General features: G+C 42.1%; 2 protein-coding genes across 2 annotated transcripts in view; both read right to left on the bottom strand.

The window, feature by feature from the left end:
- agap1 (ArfGAP with GTPase domain, ankyrin repeat and PH domain 1) overlaps positions 1–1,306 on the bottom strand; it is a 267,320-nt gene extending 266,014 nt beyond the window's left edge. Inside the window, exon 1 of the mRNA XM_080758777.1 lies at positions 116–1,306. Coding sequence (XP_080614903.1) covers positions 116–278 — 163 coding nt within the window. The 5' untranslated portion in view covers positions 279–1,306. The remainder of the gene's footprint in view (positions 1–115) is intronic.
- Positions 1,307–5,516: 4,210 nt separating this feature from the next.
- LOC308311759 (fas apoptotic inhibitory molecule 1-like) lies at positions 5,517–14,583 on the bottom strand (the record flags this gene model as incomplete). The annotated part of the gene is made up of 4 exons (XM_080758542.1): positions 5,517–5,675; positions 8,545–8,594; positions 11,164–11,392; positions 14,470–14,583. The coding sequence occupies 4 exons, from the start codon at positions 14,581–14,583 to the stop codon at positions 5,517–5,519; spliced, it is 552 nt and encodes a 183-aa protein (XP_080614668.1).
- Between the last annotated feature and the right edge of the window lie 723 nt (positions 14,584–15,306).

Genomic DNA, 15,306 nt, shown 5'->3' with positions numbered 1-15,306 from the left:
CTCTCTCTCACAGACACACACACACACACAGACACACACACACACACACACACACACACACACACACACACACACACACACACACACAGCAGCCAGCAGTCTAGCCTTGCCTTACCTTCAATGGCAATGACATGCTCCCTGATCTGGTTCTGCAGCAGGGGCTCCTCCACCCTCTCCAGCAGCTCGTAGATGGAGTAGATGTTCGGGTGGACCGACTCGAACCTCTGGATCTCGGCCCGGATGGCGGCCGAGTTGGCCAGATGCTGCTGGTAGTTCATGACTGAAGAAGAACCCTTCTTTTAGAACCGGGTCCGGAACCTCTGGTGTTGTTGATTGTAACGACCCCCAGCAAAGGGGGGGATGAATGGAAGACAAGGCTGGATCAGCAGTAATTCAGCTTGGGGGTCTGCACTGGAGGGTCCCACATGAGGGGGAGGTGGTGGTGGTGTTTATTTAGATACTATATAATTAAACCCCCTTTGCGTCTGGATCTATATTTAGCATTTGGTGTTATGTAGGTTTATTTATATTATATAATGTTGTGAAGGTTGTTCTCTCCGGACCTCTCTCTCTCTCTCTCTGGCTCTCAGAGCGGCTGCTGGCGCAAACCTGGCGCATAAGAAGTGACAGATGTGCGGTCACACACCGTCTCCATGTCCCCCTCTCCCACCAATCCGTCCGGGGGAAAAACGGGAAAGAATCCAGTAATTTCACAGCCGATCCAGGACCTACACACGCATGATATCACTGACACGGAATCCGGGGAGGAGGTTCTAGTTTAGATCCATTAAATTAAAAGAAAAAAGGCCCTTCTCGTCTCTCTCTCCCACCTTTTTAGGGTGAGTTAGCATTAGCCGCACGATGCTAACCAGTAGCTTCTTTGGCTGCCTTGACTGTGCTGCTTCCCTCCAGTCCAACCAGAGCGAGGCAAGCACCGCTTCTGGAAAAGAGACGTACCGTAACCCGGTGCAGTGAGTCCCGAGTCCCGCACAGAAGAAGAAACCCAGTCCCGGTTCGGTTCTTGTTATGATGAAGAAGCCCCTGGGTCCTCCAGATCACTAAATAATAAGAGAAATCCCCGGATAGAGATAGTTGATATAAATCAATTCCCACACACACACACAGTCTGTTGTTTTGTCTTCAGGAACCATCTAGTCTGTGTTGTTTGTTTGTTATGTCCAGTTTTTTTAATTGTGGGTCCTCTTCTTCTTTACTTGACAGAGTGGGATGTGAGACCCGGGGGTCTGTCTCTATCTGTCTGTCTGGTGGTCCGTAGCGGATCATCCCTCCATTGCCGTCCAGAGGAGAGGCGGTCCACCACAGGGCAGGAGGAGAGAGAGAGGAGTGTTGTGTTGCACCGTGGTGAATTTCCTCCTGGAAAAACCAACCACCTCCTCCAAGCGGCGTGGGGAGGGATTTTATTTTACCTTGTTGTTTATCTGTAAGACACACATTATGATGATAGTGAGTTTACACGAGGGCTATTTGTGCCACGAATGAATGAATGAATGAAACAGAAAATAAACACACAAATAGCCTAGAAGTCAAGTGTCGAGTGACACAGTCTTCTCCTCATGTTTCTGGAAACACTGGAGGCAATGTTTATATGTTTTTAATTGACAAGGACTGCCTGGAGTGAAAATAGCCTGATATATAGGCTATCTATGTGTTGTTTTTGTATTTGCTGTTGTGTTTTTACATGTTGTTTGTATATGGACCCATTGTGTCTGAAATAAAGTTTTCAATCAAGTCAATGGGCATTGGTTCTGAAAGCATTTAATCTCAACTTGGAGCCCCGAAATGAATGTTTATTTAGCCCCCCATCTTAATACATTGTTAAACACACAATACATTTACAGAAGGGCGGGCGTGGGGGTGCGCGCACCTTTCTCCTGGTCAGTAGCCTAATATTTAAGATAGCTTAAATAATTTAGGCTATTTTACTTACGTTTTCATAAACCAACAAAAAAGTATTTTGAGGCTAACATTAATTAAGTGACAAGTCCATAGACTTGGCTGGCAGGCTAGCTATCTGGCTAGCTATCTAGCTATCATTCATAACTTACCCCAAACATTTACTTTAGCTGGGAAGATAATTTTATAATTAGGCTCACGACAAACATTAAAAGAAAGGCGTAGCCATGTTGTAAAAAAAAAACCTAATGACAGCTGAGCTGACACTGTGACAGGACAGGTGAGGAGAGATTCATGCGCCCCGCGTAAAAGGTAAACCGGACAGAACCAGTCAAGCGCCGGCAGGTGGTCTGCAGCAGAGTAATCTGTGGTGACACGCTTTGATCTCGCCGCGTTCCAAACATTGGAACTATCCCATTGAGATAGAATGAGGCGCACTTCCGCATTGCATTGTTACAATGGGAGTCAACGCTAGTGTCGCCAATCTTTTACTAGATCACTCACAATAAAACATTTTTCTAAAATGTAGGGGGCTACATTTAAAAATATGTTTTTATAATAGGCTACTGTAATTAGCCTAGCCGTTGTAGGCCTACTGTGCATAAGTGATATTGTTTTGGTTTGGTTTATTATTCAAATATAATATAGGCTATATATTCTGATTATATATATAAGCTATATATATATAGGCTATATATATATATATATATATATATATACACACACACACACACACACACACACACACACACACCCACCCAGGGTCCTCTCCCTGGGTCCCCTGGCACAGGCACTCACACCCGGCCTTGCACCACCATCGAACTCCGGGGCGCACTTCCAGGGGACCCGCACAGATATATATATATATATATATAGTAGGCCTAATCAGTTTGCTCAATAACAGAGGTAGGCTATAACACATTTGCCAATTTCATCCATTCAGGATTCAATTAAATTCAAATTGTTCCAGTGCCAATTTTGTCTGCTCCTTTTTTGTGTCATCAGTTTCTAATTTCACTTGTTTGTCCTGTATCATGTAAGTTATCTCTCCTGATTGGTTAACATCGGTATCCTGACCTTAGATGGCATTTACCGTTTTCTGCTGGAGAGACAGAGACATGCGTTACTAAACAAACACACTACGATTTCTATCAGAATACAGCAATTTAACAATTTAACATGTCTGTGTCTTCTGTGAGGAAGAAGCCCAACAAACCCACGGACGGTGAGGCCTTTAGGAGGGTCATTCAAGCCGCAAGCGGAGCCTGCAGCACCACCATGGGCCAGGTGGAGCCTGCAGAACCATTGCAGCTCTAAAATCCACTACTCCTGTCTCCTGAATGAAGTGCCTGGTGCTGGGACTCTGGTGCAATGCACAGGTCCTGGACCTGCATGGTGAGAGCAGGAGTGGACCTGGTGAGACGTAGGAGGGCCGGACAGGATCCAACCCACAGAGCCTAGTCCTTCCATGCGCCAGATTGATGTGATCATCCCGCATACCCAGTCCCGGCAGAGTAGTTCAGGAAGAACAGATTGTGTGGCCCTGGTTCTTTCACTGATCGAGGGTAGCTACTGTACTGGGACGTAAGTCGGCACTTGATCACCCCCGGTTGGGTCACCTGAGTGAGGGGTATGATGTTGCGAGACCTGAAATCCAGATGTCCTTACATCACTGAGCTGAGGATACGTGCCAGGTGCATCCATGCGATGTATTTTTGTTTTAGGTGAGACATGACCTTTGACATGACCTATTAATGTCTCAATAGAACAGAGCAGGGAGACAAATTACAACCACCCCAATTGTATAAGCTGTATTAACAACTAACATAGCCTACTCTACCATACAGATTGGACAAAATTAAAATGTATTCATTAAAAGGTTACATAGTGCCGCTTTAAGTAGACTACTCTCAAATGGTTCTCTATTATATCTATGCACTGTATAATACGATTAATATACAAACACCTAGAGTTCAGAGCTTGAAATTTAAAACAGTGTCACGTAATAAAAAGACAAACATTTTGTCTTTATTACATGACAATTACAACAATTTCTTTAATGTATGGGTAGGTTACCTGACAACACTTCCGCAAGGCAAAATAGTACCCCATGCAAAGCCTGCTGGTTCCCAGTTCAAGAAGGTGATCGTTGCGTGGAGCTTACGCAACAATGACCAATTCCACTGTCCTGTTTAGTTTGTTCTGGTTTGACACAGAGCCATCTAATAGAAGAGTTACGATATTGAGGGGGCAGAAACCGAGCGCTCGAGGGCTGTTCATGCAGCCTGAACTGAGACAAGCTGGAGTTGGAAATACATTGTTTCCAATGAGGGAGGCGCAAATAAGAGCTATTCTAGGCATGTGTGCAACATGCCAACTGTTTTAAAGTATTGTACAGTAACAACTAAAGTCTCTGTAATGTTTATGTTGTACGATTTCTGACAAACAATCTAAAATAAAGGGATTTAAGATCATTAAAGCTGGGCTGTTGCCTGAGTTCAATGCATTTCTGCCTACTTCCGGTCCCCATTCTCAATAGAAGTCTATGTAGGAGAGCCGCCATTGGACTGGACCCATGAAGTGAACAGAGTTTTTGTCTTATTCTATGGCTCTGGTTTGACAAAAGCACAAGTTAACATTGACACGTTAGCATTTTGAACAGCTGCCACAATAACATAAACGAACATGTAACAAAACAAACAAAAATCATCGTAGCAAGAATTCCCAATGTATAAACACAAGAGAAATACAATGCTATACATTTTATTTTCTACATTAACACAGACATAAACATATATTTGATGCATGTGTGTATAATCAAACATATATTGTAAAAAGAAAGAAAGAAAAACATTGCCATATTGACACTGCATGTGTGTACAAATGGAACCTAATGGACATAACTTGTGAACAGTGTGTGAAATAAATACAAAAAGTTTGAGGAAGTTTGCTGGTACAGAATTATTGTATAGGTGCTGGTAGAGTCAGTGTTATTGTATGGGTGTTGGTATAAGCATACATGGGCAACTGGTGGCACTTAATGCGGCTCGCAGGTTAATATCAGAATACTGATATATTAGTGATTTCAGCGGTTACAATTCCAAACATGCAAACAAGATCAGCTTTAATTACTTCAGTCTATATATGTACTGTAGCTTAATGACTAGTATTAAAATGTTATTGTCCAATGTATTTGTATTTAGTTCATAAAGTTAACATAACTATAACTAAATGCATTTGAAATTAAATAAAAAAAGGTTACTTTTCAGGATTCCAATAAAAAAATAGCAAAAATAAATAAATAAATCAGGGTTTCAATTCAAATATTTATCATGAATTGAACAAGGTGGACCCTCTTGTAAACAAGTCTAGTGCTTTATTGGTCGTCCACTCACAGTTAACAGTTTTTTGTATTGAGTTGTGCTTGAAATGTAGGCTACTGTAATTCTGCAAACTGTTAATCAATCAATCAATATAGCAAAAATAGCTGATCTACAAGCTCAAAACGCGGCGCAGTTGTAGATCGGCTATTTTTGAGTGAGTGTGGAAATATAGTGGCCCTCTCCATCGTCCAAAGTTGCCCACCACTGATAGAGTCAGTGTTATTGTGTGGTCGCTGGTATGGCCTCCCCGTTCACCAGCAGATAGTGAACAATGCCAGTCTTCTTCTTGCCTCCACTGTGTCCACTGACAGCCTTGATGCAACACTCATGTTCCTCCAACAAGAAGTGTGTCTCTGTTCCGTCGTCCACAAACTCCCCCTGTGAACAGTCAGGTCAGTTCGTTATTAGGTTACGCTTTCAGGCGTTTTGGACTTTACTCGATTTTCAAGGCCGCCTTCAAATCTAGTCCTACGATGGTATGCAGTTGCACTGATCGTAGCAACGGTCACAGAAAAGACACTGCTGTGTAACACTGCTGTGGTGCCCCACGTGTGTGCAATTTAGGTTTTTTGGCGTGACTATATTCTCATGCCAAGTTTGGTGCAGATCAGAGCAACAGTGCACCTTGACAACATGTAAGCAGAGTTTTAAAACATGGTTCCTGGCAGAAGTAAGCTGTTTTGTACAACGTGGGGAACTCAGGGCCCCCTGGCACTGTAAGCTGGGTTGTACAATGTGGCTCCTGGTGAGACTCAAAGAGGAGAAAAAACATCTGCATACTAGTCTCTAGAGCTCCGAGACATACTTTTTAAGAGGCAACAATTGCAACGTTTCGACCTACAAGGTCTTCATCAGGCAAATATTACAATGACAGAAAAAAAGGGCAGATATATACAAAAATCATTGATTAATGAGCATGCATTACACCTCAGGAGTTGGAAGGAGCACAGCAGCAACCTAAACCTGGTGAGACTATCATGACAGAAGCCTGAACAGTGTTTATGCCAAGTTTGGTGCGGATCGGGGCAATGATATGCTTGTGTTTCCCAGGTCATGTGCCCACCTGGGGCATTCCCCATAACAGGGCGCCGTCCCCCCCTAGGAGGGCCTATATTCAGCAATTAGTGTAGATTTTCGTCTTACACAAACACAAATTCCCATTGACAATGAATGGAGAATTTACGTGTGTCTAAGCAAATCAACATCATGATGATGTAAGATGATAGGAGCGCCCCTCACTTCACACGGGTGGGATTTTTCCAGGTAAATGTACTTAGTTACGATCCAACAATGCTTATTACTGTCCATCACTTAAGTCTTAATCTTAAACCTTTTACTATTTTCACCAAAATGTTAGCCCCAGAATAGGGGTTCAAGTCAGGTACAAAATGTTCACACAGGGTCCCTGGTGGTTCACCTGGTGTACCGCTTTTTAATCTGGTTCAGTGTTTTTGTTGGGTCCGTTGTCTCCCCTCTCCTCCTCACTCCCTCGTCTCAGCCCAGTGTGCTATCAAATCCTACTGTATATTAAAATTGCCTAGAGGGTGCGTTTATCTTGGACCGTGGATGTCAGGGGCCCGGTCAGCCAGAATAAATGTTTATCTGATCAACATTAATAACCCCTTAAGACCTGAAGCCGATTGTACAAAATGCCTTCTAAAGTCTATAACAGTTATTTTGTGGAAAAATGTATGTTGCTATGTTAGCGGTTCTCAAAACCTTTTCATGTCAATGACCCCCAAAATGATATGCATTTGGCTGCGGACCACCATCTCAAAATATTTTTGTTCCAGGGACCCCCAGAAGCAAAGACTTTGAAAAAAATATAATATATATGATTCTCACAAACATCATCAGGTGTAAAGGACTTTAGTTAATTAGCAAGGACACAGTAGTATTTGGGAAAAAACATCAAAGCGCTACCCGATTTGCCAAAGCTAGTTCTATTGTTGCATTTCAATAGCATGAAGGGCTTTGTTCCAAAATGCAAAACAATATCAGTATTCACTCATCTAATGTGTTTTTCCACATAGGCTAAATATAATCACGCTCCTCCTAGTCTTCATAGCTCAACAACAGTATCTTAATCCCTTCACAAAGAGCACTTACCAAAGAACCAGAAGTCAATAGCTGGTCTTTACAGTAGTCTAATCCCGGGCGATTTATTTCTATAGCTCAGTACATAATGATGTGTGTGAACTTTGATTCACTGTTTAGTGTGCCAACCAAATGATCAGAGGAATACTAAACTATTGTGGAAGATCAAAGGAGTAATATGCTCAAATTTGCATATCAGCTGACGGAAAACAATGCATGCGGCAGATAGGACATCAGTGTTTTGTTTTGCCCCTGGGGGGAGGGGGGGCAATAGACAGAATTATGTTTACATGTGTTGTGTTACTGTTAGGGTCACTGGCATAATTTAATAAGACTGAGGCTGCTGTTTTTCTGTTGACAATGACCTCACTTCCTTTTGCAATGCATTAGACTAGAGGTCTAATGGGGGGAGGGATTGGGACCCCTCCCCCCATGAATTGAGGAGGGGGCGTCCCAAGATAACAGTGAAATGTGTGAGCGTTGTGAGCTTATAGATCGGCTATTTTCACAATATGAGAAGCCTGCCATGCCATCGCACAAATTCTAGCTTTTCACCAGAGGAGAAAAACGTTTTTTCTTTTTTTCAAAATGAGTTAATTGCACAGGCAGACTCTTCACATACTAGAGCATGTCTGAAATAAGTGTCAGAGCTGAAATTGACATGTAAATATGAAATAAATGCTTAAACATGTAGTGTAATGTTAGAGACCACAGAAGTGGACCTTTCAAGCCTGTTTTCTCAACTCGCTGTTTTCTGCAAGAAAATCACTCTATAAACCATATCTCCAAAACTGGTGGGTCAAACTGAACAACCAATGTCAATTTGAAGCTATGCTTACATGAAAAAAACGATGGCAATGGCAGTCCCTCAGTCAAATTTGATCACATATGTATCTATGGAACCGAGTCAAACTAAATCTCATGCCACAACTCCTACAATTCAGGGTGTCAGGGTGGGTCCCCAGTTCAAATATGATCATTTTGGGGGTCACTGCCTAAAAAGGTTGACAACCAGTGCATTAGAGCAATGTTTCCCAGGTCAAGCCTTTCCTATGGAAAAAAACTTGTACATCAGCTATATTCACCGTTTTTCAAACAATTAATTCATAATGTATTTTTGGTACATTATGGGTGAGACTCAATATCTTACCGTAGTTTCCATCTGCTGTCCATTACACCACACGTCCATTGTGTCCTTTTCTGTTGGAGAGAAGAGCCGCTCTGCTGTTAATCCAATACACAGTTTGTTATTTAGCTGAAATTTGTATTTATCTACTTGCAAACATATCCATGAATGGACAAAAGGTACACAATGGGTCGCCATGCAACTCCTTGCAACCAAACGGTTGCGAGGAGTTGCATCATGGCGACCTATTGGGTGTGGTTTGGCCCATTGAATTGAACCAGTTGAATCACTTGGGTTGACGTGCAACAGGACATATATAACTCTAGATTAATCTAGAGTCGCAAATTGCAGTTAGATCTGAGCAGTGCACGTGCCGTGCCGTACTCTCCTGTGATTCATATATGTCTGCAGTGGAGATTGACAGGAAACACGGAGAGGGAGACAGGGACGTCAGGGAGTGACACGCAGCAAAGGTTGTCAGGATCGGGATTCAAACTCGCGACACGCTGTCAAGCCGCATTAGAGCAGATGATGGATGGAGCCCGCACACCACCAGGTACAATAAGACTCTTTGTTGAGAAATCTGACAACGTTTCGATCTATTTGATCGTCACCTGATGAAGCTCAAATAGATTTCTCAATAAAGAAAGTCTTCTTGTACCTGTGGTGTGCGGGCTCCATCCATCATCTGCTGAAGTTTCTTTAGCCCAGCACCCAGCCTGTCGATGTGCGTATTCTACGTCCGCTCAACCTGCATTAGAGCCTAATGCCAGGTGGTACTGTCTGCGCCTGGACTGCTAGGCCAGCGGACGCCCCCCTCCTGTGAGTCATGCCTACAGCAGTAAAGGTCAATCGGTCGGATTGTCTGTCTCTAAAGGCTATTTATTTTCCCCTACATTACTTAGCAGTGACATTTTCCTCCACGACTAAAATAGTCTTTGTTCTCCACGGTAATGTATTTCATAAGCCACTGCAGCTTTTGTTCGTCTCACTTGCATGAATGAATCGTATTTGTTGCTACAGTAACAGAGTGTGACCTTATTCATTTGTACTGAACAAACTTCCAGAAAACCCGAACTTAGTTATGTTCATTCTGCTCTGAATTTTAATCTCCTTTTTGTATATTCAGTTATTTTATGTCTTATTTTTTTACTCTGGTGTCTTGAAGTATTTTAACGCTTAATGCTTTGTGTAAATTCTTTGTGAAATGTGCTAATGTTGCCTCTACATTAAAAAAAAGTCAAGCAGCGTTTTTTTTCCCGGAGGAAACTGCGTTCTTTTAATGTCTCGTCTGTAATGATGACTCTTTTCTATGGAAGTTTTATTGAATCTGTTCTCATTTCGTTTTGTATGGTTGCCTGGTACGGTAATCTGACCCTGGCGAACAAGAACAGGCTCAGCAACCTCAAAGTGGCCAGTAAGATAAATTCTGGGAGAACCCAAGCCCAACTCATAGACCTGTACAAGAGGCAGATGTTTAAGAGAGCCTCCTCCCTCCTTGAGGCCTCCGATCACCCACTTCGGTCTGAGTTTGAACTGTTGCCCTCAGGTCGTCGGCTGAGGGTGCCCGCCACAAAGACTAATCGGTTCAAACTATCCTTTATCCCGGCTGCTATTCAGCTGCTGAACAGCAGATAGCACTTTATTCTTGCCTCTTTGCACATATTGCCCACTAATGGCCTTTTGCTGACTTTGCTACTATTGAATGTCATGAATTCTCTGTCTCTATAGTGCCCTGTTCTTAGATTTTGGTCTTAGTGTTTTGAATGTTGTTTGTTGCGTGTATCTTTTACTATTATCTGGCTGCAAACCGATTTCCCGCAAGGGACAATAAAGCTAACCTTGAACCTTGAACCTTAAACAAATAAACGTAGCCTTGCAATGTTGCAAATCACTGTACAAATAAACAGAATCAAACTAGACCACTATACAGCATAACCTAATTTCCATGTGTTATGATAAGCATTAGATTTTTTCTTCTTCTTTTGTCTGTCTCTGATGTTGACAACACAGGACATGCAGGCGTTCCCGTGTCCGATCAGCTCGCTTGGCAGCCGCAAGCGTGTCCAAAAATAGAGCCCCTCGCTGAACGTGTCACCTGAAAAGATTATGTCACAGAGGGTGACACCACATGGGTGCCACAGTGCAGTGCGCTCACCTACAGTAGGCCTACACGCCTCACTGCAAATGGTGGCATCGCATGCTGGCTACTGCTGCAGTGTTGTTTTAGGCAGCACATTTTCATTTTAGTTCGATAGTCATAGTCTCTTGAATAGTTTTCATTTAATTTGACATATCTCAACTCGATTAACCTGCACTAACGTTGTCGCACACGTCGTGACGTGGGGAAATAGTAATGTATACAAGCTCACAACGCGCCGTTATGTGAGGTTGTAGAAATGTAGAAATCAGCTATTTTAAGTATTTCTGAAACGTTTGCCTGTACCTGTATGCTGACATGCTCAAAATAGGAGTGGATTACTAATAGATTACTTAATAAAAATGATCAATTATATCTATGGTTGACCGGAGTGCCTACACTATACTAGTGTGTTTCTGTTTTCGCTCTATACATTAAATATTTTCTGCAAAGGTTTTCTCCAAACACGGATGTTAATACACCACTGCAAACCCTCCTCTTACCCAACACTATCCTGTAGTCCTCTCCGTCCACTTTGAGCACCCATGTCTTGGACGTCTTGGCTCGGTTGCTGGTGAACTTCTCCAGGCTCTTGCCGTCGATCTCCAGCGTGTACTCGTAGGTGAAGCCGTTGACGGCGTCGATGTGGATCGTGGCTCTGGTCTCCAGGGCTCCCACCGTGAACGTCTCCCTCCCGACCAGCTTGAACATCCAGTCTCTCCTGATGACCTCCTGGTGGGGAGAAGGTCAGGGAGAATATATATATATATACATCCAGTCTCTCCTGATGACCTCCTGGTGGGGAGAAGGTCAGGGAGAATATATATATAATATATACCGTGGTTTCTGGCAGCGGTGTGTAAAGTAAACTAAGTACGTCTACTCAAGAACTGTCTCAAGCAGAATCAAAGGGAACTTTGAGGTACTATAATTATACTTTACTTGAGTATTTATTTTTTATATATATTAAACTTCTACTCCAGTAGATCTCAAGAGGCAAATATTGTTACTTAAAAAAAGTTACTTTACAGCATTAGATTACTTTTTTTTTTTTAAACCCGCATATTACAATTTGTGCCCAAGAGGTCCACAGACGTCCTAGGAATTAAGCATTATAATGTTATAATTTAGCTATTGAAAAATAGCAGATCTACAAGCTCATAGCGCGGCACGAGTGCCGCGCTATGAGCTTGTAGAACTGCTATTTTTGAAAGATCGTTCAAATGTGGCGCCGATCTTTGAATAGGCCTATATATACCCTCTCAGAGCGAACATTTTTAACTAAAATATTTGCTTCTGGGGGGGGTCCCTGGAACAACATATTTTGAGATGGGGGTCCGTGGCCAAATAGAGATCATTCTGGGGGTCCTTGACGTGCAAAAAAGGTTGAGCATGCACCACGGACATAGAAACATAGGGTTTTCACAAAAATGTTAGGATTTAGAAGCCTTTTTTTGGATCGACCTCAGTCCAAAATGGGTTAAGTAAGTATAATGTTGAACACAGGACACAGGAGTATTTCTACATTGGGATATTGCTACTTTTACTGATGTAAAACATCGGGGGACTTGTCTTCTTCCACCGCTGCATTGCACACATTCTGCCCTGTCATTACAGGAGATTTAATACCACAGGGTTCTTTGGCCACTTCTCCCTTATATGGCCACATTACTGCACAATCATAGGCTTATATTATCTGGCACCGTGTCTGCGATACAACAACTACTACTACTGCTGATACTAATAATACTACAATCACATTACATTTATTACATGTAAATATTAAATATTGTCTTAGCCATGATGACTGGTCAGTTTGTCCAGTGGAAAGGCAGTACTTGACTGCCTTTCCACTGGACAAACTGACCAGTCGTATATCTTGGAGGCAAAATATATATATTTCTTACTCTACTACATTTAGAGTATTAATACAACACATAAACTGCAATATTAAAGTGATGTTTGGTACTGCACGTATAATGTTGATGCCAACAATAGCTTTCCTCAAGTAATATTGTGAAGTATTTCTACGTAGCAGCAGTATTGCTATACTTCGTCATGCGGTCATAATTATTTATAGCATTCTATCACTGTAGAATGCTATAAATAATGATATGGGATACAGCTATACTCTCCATGCAGGGACCCTCAGGGGTCCTTGCGTGGGTCCAAAAGGACCCTTACAGGTCTGTAACTCTGAGAGTTATGGAGGTCCTTGGCACTCCTTGCCATGTAAAAGTTTGAGGACCAATGGTCTTGGCTATACATTTGTCTTAGAGGCAAAGAGCAATCCGTCAGGTGGAATAGTTAAAGTGACACTTGTACTCCTGGGAACCGTAAAACAGTGCTTCTCAAACATCTTCATTTCAAGTACCCCTAGTGTGGGCCACTATGTATTAGGCCACGGATGTCCTGTACACTCTGACAATGTACAAATGGTCCCTTTGTACACTGTCAAGAGTTACAGACCTGTAAGGTTCTATACTTGGTTGGTTCCTAACTTTCAATAATGTTGCTGCATGCGAGCCCCTCTGGAACCCCCTCAAGGACCCCTGGGGGTCCCAACACCCCACTTTGGGAACCGCTGCCCTACCTAAAAATAATAATAAGTTCAATTTCCTGCCTGGACGAGGTTGTAAACACAGTCGGACACATGCAGGAGGAAGCAGGAGTCACAATGTGTCACATCCATGTGAGCCACAATGTAAACATGTATTAAAGTGGGCTGCGGGGGAAACGCATAACCACAGCTTATTTAACCACATAAACCAGTGTTGACCAAATAATGGGTCAGGACCCAACTTTGGGTCATGGATCCATTTGTATGGGTTGTGATATGAGTATGTCTCCTTTTTTTAAGTGTCCTACACAAAATGATGAAAATATATATATACAAATGTCTTCTAAATCTTGACCCCATGTTTCTATATCAGTCGTTCTCAAACATTTTGATGTCAAGGACCCCAAAATATATGTAATTGGGTGCCGACTATCATCTGAAAATATGTTGTCCCAGGGACACCCCCAGAAGCAAAAAATTGAGTTAAAAACGTTCGCTCTGAAAGATTATACGTATATTCAAAGATTTGTGCCACATTTTCACGATTTTTCAGAAATAGCAGACCTACAAGCTCGGAATGCCATGCTACGAGCTTGTAGATCTGCTATTTTTCAATAGCTAAAGTATAACATAATGCTTAAAACACCAAAAGAGGTTCCCGTCCAGAATGTTTAAGAACATAAAACAAAGACATGTTTCAAAGTATTTCAAAAATAAAAACATTGAGGGCGGAAAAAAACTGTATTTACCCATTTTAGACAGGAAACCCTTTTGGTGTTTATAGCATTATGTTATACTTAAGCTATTTTTGAAAAAGCGTGAACATGTGGCGCAAATCTTTTAAATGATCAAATATTCAAATCAAATGTTTAGTTAAACCTATGTTAGGTATCTTTGTTTTTCTTTTTCTTCTTCTTTAAAAACATTTGTTTGTTTTTGTTCATTTTTTTCTTATTTTTCATAATGTAGGCCAAATCTAAGCCCAGCTTAGATTTCTTAGATTTCTCACAATCAATGGCCAGAACTTTATAGTTTAATTTTTTTAAATTAAATCTATGTCTGACAATATTCTCTGCTTTGTGTAACTTGAGTTATGTTCAAAAGGGTAGGCGCAATAAGCCGCTGACATATAGAAACATGGGGTTTTCAGAAAACTGTCAGGATTTAAAAGACATTTGTAGAATCGTCCGTGTAAATGGGTTAAGTGTCAGAGTGGAGGCCCAACCCCCCCCCCCCCCCCCTTCCTTACCGTTCCATTGACGTAGACGACACGCTTCCCAGAGGTGGTGCCGTGAGCGAAATTGATCCTGTGCACGCCGTCGCTCAGTGATACGTCCCAAACGGCCGCCAGGTCATTGAACATCCTGTGTGTGTGTGTGTTGTGGACCTGTCCTGTCCTGCAACACAAATGATTTATCTGACCAATGATATTCTCCTTCTGGGAGCTGTGTGTGTGTGGGTGCGTGTGTGTGTGTGTGTGTGTGATGCTTCGTCTTCTACTTGCTCTGTCCTGACTGAACTTTTAGACGAGTGAACTTAAGGCTCAGCAGAAAGTGTATTACAGTAAGAGGCTTAGTGGGTAGTGAGGTCACTCTCCGTGCTGCCACAGTCAATTAGGAAACGGTGTCAAAGCCTCAGTGTCCATTTAAACCTTGGAGGAATGCATGTCCACTTGGTTCCATTTGTAGTACACTTGTCTTTGAGTCACAAATGGATTAAATGAACTAAGAATTTGACTAGGTGTGTGTTGTATTTACTATACTCTGCCCCAGTGGTTCTGAGACATTTTCATGTCAAGGACCCCCAGATTCATATGTAGAATATATGAAATGTCAGGGACCTTCATAATAGATTTGTGTTTAAAAAATGATCTCTAAAATATTCAATTAGTTTTCAAATTATTTCAGAAATAGGCTAGTTGAAGTGTTCCTCATTTAGCTTGGGGCCACCTGGTCCCCCTCAAGGACCTTAGATTAGCTGAATGTGAATGTTTTCCCCTTGAGTTGTTCCCTATAGGGTGTATTAGATACCCTCACAAAAAACATGCAGTAATCCTGGTCTCTAAACTGCATCTAAGGAATGGAAA

The sequence above is a fragment of the Protomyctophum bolini genome, assembly GCF_963924005.1.
Source record: "Protomyctophum bolini genome assembly, chromosome: 24".
NCBI lineage: Eukaryota > Metazoa > Chordata > Actinopteri > Myctophiformes > Myctophidae > Protomyctophum > Protomyctophum bolini.
The sequence above is the reverse complement of the archived record's forward strand: the minus strand, read 5'-3'. Positions and strand labels throughout refer to the sequence as shown.